The sequence below is a fragment of the Rhinichthys klamathensis genome, unplaced genomic scaffold, assembly GCF_029890125.1.
Source record: "Rhinichthys klamathensis goyatoka isolate OS25496 unplaced genomic scaffold, OSU_Roscu_1.1 h1tg000174l_1, whole genome shotgun sequence".
Lineage (NCBI taxonomy): Eukaryota > Metazoa > Chordata > Actinopteri > Cypriniformes > Leuciscidae > Rhinichthys > Rhinichthys klamathensis.
Window position 1 is genome coordinate 392,465 of NW_026606704.1, and position 7,969 is coordinate 400,433.

Here is a 7,969-nt window from a genome sequence, read left to right on the forward strand (position 1 = left end):
CAGCGCAATAAGACTCGAAAGATTAGTCCAGTATGCAGGCGCTGTGACAGGCTTTAGTTCCTGTGAGCGTCGGGTGTCCGCGCTCAGTAAAGCGGATGTTAGAACAGCGCATCAGCACGTGAATGACATGTTTACCTAGCAAGACTTTGACGCACATGCAAATAATGAACTTTTGTGAATTGCGGTGTCCCGTGAGTGTAACTCTACCTCTGCGTGATGTGATGTGAATGTACGTCGCGTTGTACAGTATGTTGAGATGAAGGCGCCAGAATTGAACTGATAGAATGCACGATACTCTGATTTTTCTTCAAAAGCAGATCGTGGAGACATTTTAATCGTCCACGATCAAAAACCGCGTGAGACGCACACCCCTAGTTGGAAGTTTAAGTTGCTGGCGCTCATGCTTCGTTCACGGTCGTCACGTGCGCATAGGAAACACGCCACCCTATCGGCAAGGCTCATCGGCAGAAATATTCATATCGGCCGATGCCGATGATGGTCATTTTAAGCTTTTATCGGCCGATACCGATGTTGTCCCGATATCATCGTGCATCCCTAATAAAAACGTTGTCTATGTGTGACAAAAGGCCAAAACAGAGAGAAAAAGATGCGTTTTCAAACGGAAACATATTAGTGTGGACAAGGCCTCAGTGTGTTCATTTTATTGGGTTCTGTACTGTCTGTCTTCTCAGTCATTGTCCTGCTATCATTATTATTATCATTATTATCAGGGCCTTTGCTCATGTTGTTTCTGCTGTGTCTCAGATCGGCGGCTGTTGCAGTCTGAACGTCCTGTGTGTGAGAGAGAACCGGCTGACCCGAATCCCTCCTGAGCTCTCGCAGGCCGCGGATCTGCACGTGCTCGACGTCTCGGGAAACAGGTTCGTCAGAGCACACTCGTCTCATCAGGGGGCTTGATGAAGACTGTAGGCGTATTACACCGTTGACCCTCTCTTTACACCTTTATCAACCCATACCACACACACCTGTCCCTAACCTTGCCCGTATCACACCTCAATAGCAGGAAAACTGTTTTACAATACAACATGAACACAATAAGTACATTGTACTTATTTTTCGATGTAAGTACATTGTACTTAAAGCCACTTAATATAAAGTGGGACCAAAACTCATATAACTTATGGTCACGCATTCACAGCGGAAGTCAGTTGGACTGGGATAAATGCTAAACATAAAGCCACAGTGGTATATGATATATGATAAAGATATACTTCATCCAAAAATGAAAATTCAGTCATTAGTAGCTAGTTTACACCCAAAGTTGCGAATTTAACTTGGAAACTTGTGTGTGTGAAGGCTGCTCTACCTGCCCTTGACGCTCACGACTCTCCGGCTCAAAGCGCTCTGGCTGTCGGAGAACCAGTCCAAACCCCTGCTCACCTTCCAGACGGATGTGGACCCCGAGTCCGGAGAGAAGGTCCTGACCTGCGTCCTCTTGCCTCAGCAGCCCTGCGAGCCGGACCACACAGGTACAGCTCTGACATGTGTGCTCAACACTGACTCTTTATGTGGAGTAATGTGCAGAAAATGTCACTTCAAGTCCTGAAGTCTCTCCCTGTGAAGACCTCCTTCCCTTCTCCGCTGTACTGATACAACGTTGTCAAAATGATTCCAGGTCACATGGATACGCGGAAGTGACAAAAAATTCTGTATTATGAATTTTTAAGGCCAGACAAGTAATTTCTTCAGATATATTTATAAAGAAAGACTACACGCCTACACACATATATATTCAAACTAGAGCTGTCACTTTTGTTTAAAGAAAACCTGTTCGTTTTTTGAGACATAAGTGTTCATTGAATCGATTGTAAAATCGATTCTCCATCTAAAGACGTTTCCATTTTCAACACCAAATACAGGCAAATCCACGGACACCTAACAGGCATTAGGACGAGCGTAAAGAGGCTTGAGACGCACAAGTCAGCAATATTCCTGATGATTTATTGGCGTGAAGTTTCAGCACAATGACAAACAGGAGCGCAACATTCAGGGATTGAGATTAACACCCTCGACCCGCCAAACGCAGGTACAAATGAACTTTGGCGGGAAACGCTGTCAAATCACGAGCCAGTCTGGCGTGTCTCTGTGTTTACTTCGCTGGGGAAGTTCGTGTAAGACAATTTAGCGCAAATACGCAACTCGTGATCCTCATGATATATTAAATACAGCGTATTGCAGAATCTGCTCATTTCTGGCTTACTTGAACACACACACACGTCACTGAGCAACAGATATCGGCGCGCTCGTTCACTTGCATTGAAGTAATATCGAATATTAAAAAGCATTTGGTGAACAGAAAAGACATTGTTATTTTCCAGCATCTATTCTGTGTGCTGTGTTGATCTGTCCATCTAAAACACATTTTTGTAAAAAAAAAAAAGAAAAAAAAAAGGCCGTTCAAATCGATTCCCTATTTTCGTTTTCGAAACTTGTGTTGGTACGTCCGATCGATTGTGCAATCGATTTTCGAACGTAAAGTGACCGCCCTAGTTCAAATGCACATACCTATAGAGCTTCTGTAGCTCCGCCCCTTTTCAGCGCTGCGCTCGTCGTCTAATTTTCACAGCGATCTTGCGTATTTATGAATGAACGGCTCGTTTTAAAATCTTCCCGGTCGACTGACATTTGTTAAGACATCTGCATTAAACATTACAATCCTCGTGATAACTTTCGTTAACTTTACATTAAGTAAATCCACTTCAAAAGCGAATTACTCCTGGACAGCGCTGCCAAAGAGATATACAGAAACAGAAGTTCAAAGACAATACTCTAAAGATGGCGGCGTCCTCGTTTCTCTGGCGCATAAGGTGTATAGACTAAACACATAATACGCACGTGGACGCCGTCAGCGTTCCCACAGACTCGCGGTTTTTAAGTTTACGCGGAGATGATAACGTTTTTCAAACTTCTTCAACGCTTGCACCTTGGACCCTATTTCAAGGTTTGCGTTCTCGAGCCGCCAGACACTGTTGTTGTGCAAAAGTCTATACTATAGGGAACGGCGGACCCTAAGTTAATAACTGATGATCTTTGCAACGGAAGTGAATCGATCAAACCCAACTTTATCTGGATAATAACTTTATTCTAGAGCTGCTGTAAAGCCTAAACAATCTCTGTTACTGTAATCTCCTATATCACTGTAAAGCGGCTTTGAAAGAGTCTATTTTGTTAAAAGCGCTGTATAAATGAAGATTGACTCCAATAGAGTTTGGATAGGTTTGCTTTAGGGATGGGAGATCTTTCATTTGTAGATATTTTCCTTGTTTTTTAGGGACGAAAGAGTTTCATATGCTTGTCGAGGTACTTTCTCAAAATGAATGTATCATAGGGGTGTGCGATATTGACAAAAACATGATATATCAATGTTTCTGGGATTGTATTGATAACTATAATTAGACGATATTTTGCAGAGTGTGTTTTTGTTGGTACTTTAGGACTAAATATTTTGTGCCAAAAACTGAGACTCCTAAAGTTTGAGATATTCTTCATTTTCTGAGTGATGGTCAGTTCGCAGCAGTGACAGAAATCCTCTTTTCCAATAAGATTAAATATATTTTTACCTTTTTATGGGCGTTTTTTTCCTTTTATAAAGCAATTTTTTAACCTAATTAAATGCATGCATAATTTTATTGTTTGTCAAATTCTTACATTAAATCAAATTCTATTAGAATAATAAGACACAGCAATCAAATTAAATCAGTATCAACAAAATTCATCTTTAAAGTGACATTTAGATGCTTGGTAACACTTTACTTGAAGGGGTGTGCATAAGACTGACATAACACCTTCATAATCATGTGTCGTGTCATGAATATGAAGGATGTTTTATGCATGTTTATGATAACTGTCATTAAGTGTCATTCGCTCAATTATGACATTTTTAATGCAAATATGACATTGTTTGAGATGTCTTTGTTATGACAACTTGACATAAACCAATACATCATAAATTGTCATAAACATAACATAGCAGATAAATTATCAAACTTAGGTAGGGAAATGTTAAATGTAGAAAATGTCCATTCCAGCCAACACTACAACACTTTCCAGGCATGGATAGATGGTCGTGATCTGCAGAGTTTATCGGCAAGAATAATCCGAGGTTTTTGGGAGTAATGTTCTGCTTTCATCTGGCGCCGGTCCTGTGTGTGTGTGTGTGTGTGTGTGTGTGTGTGGAGCAGGTCTTGATATCTCTGCCTTGCCTTCTCCACACTGCAGCGGATTGGACGATTAAAGAGGCTTATCTCCTCAGACACTCCCTCAGCCATATCTTATATGTATATCTCATATCTCATATCTTATCGCACTGCCACTGAAGCTCGCCTTTCCTGAAGTCTTTAACCTCTCTCTCCTGATGAGGAACCCACGGCTTCATGTCAAGAAGTTGTACGTGCAACACGAGTTTCGTTTGATTTGTACGATTAAGCTCCTATAATGTGTTTTGAAAGATAATATATATAAAATGTATTTATTTAAAAACAAACACTAACGTATGTTGTTGATTAAAAAAAAAAAAAATATATATATATATATATATATACTTTTATGCAGAAAGGATGCATTAAAATCCTCAAAAGTGACGGTAAAGGCATTGACAGTGTTACAAAAAATTTCTATTTCCAGCCAAAGAAAATTGACATCTTTTCATTTATACATCAAGTTCAAGTGTATTGCGCAGTTGTGCCTGGACTCTGGAGTGGATTGTTTTATGTGTGATAATAACATGCGGATTTGATTTTTGGCCAGGTTGTCACACAAAGAAACTATGAACGCATGCAAAAACTAGAGATGATCAATGAAAAATGAATTATTGATTGTCAATGTATGCTTTTTTTTTTTTTTTTTTTGCATAGTAAGATAAAAACCTGTAGCTGTGTTTACCTTTTTTTGCCAAATCATTTTGTCAGATAAATACCATAACCAAGTTTTGTTCTTTCTTCACGAAAAAAAAAAAATTCTAGGGATGCACGGATATGAAAATTGTGGCTGATACAAAATACTGATAATTCTCTATATTTGACAGTCGATATGTTGGCCGATAAATCTAAATCCAAATCTTTCTATGATTTTTGAGAGCCTGATTACAAAAATTGCACGCAAAAGTGTGACAGATTCCAATCATATTTCAAGCAATTTGAACAGTGTGCATCTGAAGCGTCTCCGCTGAAGGAAATAAAGCATTATTTATCAGCTTAAATATATCAGGCAAATTTTCTTATCGGCCCGATAACGATAACATTAAAAATGAACATATATCGGCCGATATCGCGCATCCCTAATATTTTCAATTAAACTTGAAGGGGAAGTAAAAACAAAATATTATCATAAAATATATTTATTTTAATCAGAAAAGCTTGAATACATTTGATCAAATGTTTTATTCAAACTTTTATTTAAAAATTTTGGTTACACTTTATTTTAAGGTGTCTGTTACAGTGTAATTATATAAGTACTGAGTGATATAACATAACTACATGTACTTACTAAAGGGTTAGGGTTTGGTTTAGCATTAGTTTCATGTAATTATGCATACTTTATAGTAAGTTTATAATTTATACTAAGAAGGGCACTAAAATAAAGAGTTGTGATGTTACTTTGAGCTCAGCGCGGAAAAGGAGTGTCTGGTTCATCCAGTGACTCGTGTCTCTTTGTTCAGCCATTAAATGTGACATCACTTCCTGTGAAGAGCTGATATGTTGGGGTGTGTGTGAGGTCACAGAAGATTTGAAACGTGATCTCACAGAGGGCTTTCACTGCAGTATAAACTCCTCAATGTGTCTTTCTGAAGAAATAAATGCAATAATTTGTGTTTTTCTGAACAACCACTAGAGAAGAGGATGTGTTTGATCCTAAAGGTGTGTGTGTGTGTGTGTGTGTGTGCAGGCTCGGATAACCTGGCGCGCTGCGGTGCGCTGGAGAGTCTCGTGGAGAGTGGGATACTGGACGACACCTGGGACGACAAAGCCTTGAACCGCATGAGCACCATCCGCTTCATGGAGGACGACGACGACGAGGAGGATGACGAGGTGAGGAAGAGGCTCTGCTAAATGATGCATATCACGCTCTAAAGCTTGTTTACTGACGAGTCGCGCTGCGCGATTCATCGCAGAGACCGCACGGGATTTGACAAAGGCTGAGATTATTTTATGCGCAGTTTGTCAGTGCAGCGGCTGATCGGCAGTAAATGCTCCATCGGAACACCAGAGGGCGTCACACACACACACACACACACACACACACACACACACACACACACACATCCCTCTGAACACCAGAGGGCGTCACACACACACACACACACACACACACACACACACACACACACACACACACACACACACACACATCCCTCTGAACACCAGAGGGCGTCACACACACACACACACACACACACACACACACATCCCTCTGAACACCAGTCACACACACACACACACACATCCCTCTGAACACCTGAGGGTGACACATACACACATCCCTCTGAACACCAGTCACACACACACACACACACACACACACACACACACACACACACACACACACACACCCCTCTGAACACCAGAGTCACACACACACACACACACACACACACACACACACACACACACACACACACACACACATCCCTCTGAACACCTGAGGGCGACACACACAAACACAAACACATCCCTCTGAACACCAGAGGGCGTCACACACACACACACACACATCCCCCTTAACACCAGAGGGCGTCACACACACACACACATCCCTCTGAACACCTGAGGGCGACACACACACATATCCCTCTGAACACCAGTCACACACACACACACACACACATCAATTATTCAATTAGTTACTTATCAAGTTAAAAGGAAATTGCTTTCCATTGATAAAGTAATCCAAACCACATTTATAATGGATAACTTCTAACAGTGAGCAATTACATGTCCAAAGTAACCTTCCTATCACTGAGTGTGTGTGAGCTTCAACACATTCGTTCTGTTGTGAGACTGTGTGGAATTTCTTTGAATTGCCATGAGTTTAATTCCACTTCCTGTCATTCCAATTCAAATTCAACTTCCTGTGGGGCGGAGTCAATTCAATTCTGAACTTCTGAATTTTGCTCAAGCCTGGTGAATAGCCAATGCAATGTCGTCCTCATCTTTATGTTCTGTGTGTGTGTGTGTGTGTGTGTTCCTCAGAGGACGCTGCTGAGACGGGCCACTCCTCACCCCGGCGAGCTCAAGAACATGAAGAAAGTGGCCGAGAACATCCGCAAGGACATGATCGCCGCCAAAGGCCTGGACTCCAACAAAAACGAGGTCAATAATGCTGTGGAGCGCGTGACCAGCACGTCTGTGTGACCGCTGTCTCTCCGAGATGTCTCCTCCCCAGTGTGTGTGTGTGTCCCGCTGAGCCATTCCTCCCTGTTTTCTCCCGGGAACACCAGAGCCCTTTCCCATGTCCAGCGTGTTCATCCGCGTCAGGAACCAGTGCCTTCCTTTATAGAGACCTTCAGAGAGAGCACACACGTACTCCTCGCATCCGGTGCTTTTCACTCGCTTTCTGACCATAGCTAGTGCACTACAAGTCTTAGCGGAATCTTTAATATAGAAATATGACATTTATATATATATATATGCTCTATTTTTTTATTTTCTGGGTGCATTTCTTTCTTTCGGTGACACATGGAGCCCCGGCATTTTTGGACCTACTGATGATTTTTAAAAATTCTTGTATAGTTGCTTGTGAATATTGATACTTTTATACGTGTGGCAGCTCAGGTGGTGTCAATTTTAAACACACACACACACACACTCACACAGAAGTGTGTATCCACCGAACTTTCCCATCGCTTGGACTTAATTCCAGAACTTCAGAAAAGCATCCGAACAAAGAGTGTGATGTAATGTTGAACGCGGTTCATTCCTGTGAGGGTGAGCTGTTTCAGCACGCGTGTCTT

General features: G+C 41.5%; 1 protein-coding gene across 2 annotated transcripts in view; it reads left to right on the forward strand.

The window, feature by feature from the left end:
* lrrc1 (leucine rich repeat containing 1) overlaps nt 1–7,535 on the forward strand; it is a 64,012-nt gene extending 56,477 nt beyond the window's left edge. The window contains exons 11-14 of one of the 2 annotated variants that reach the window (XM_056260155.1): nt 766–881; nt 1,318–1,505; nt 5,905–6,047; nt 7,209–7,535. In XM_056260155.1, the coding sequence (XP_056116130.1) occupies nt 766–881; nt 1,318–1,505; nt 5,905–6,047; nt 7,209–7,370 (609 nt within the window). In that variant the 3' untranslated portion in view covers nt 7,371–7,535. The remainder of the gene's footprint in view (nt 1–765; nt 882–1,317; nt 1,506–5,904; nt 6,048–7,208) is intronic. The other variant, XM_056260156.1, reaches the window with a different exon arrangement.
* Nucleotides 7,536–7,969: the final 434 nt, after the last annotated feature.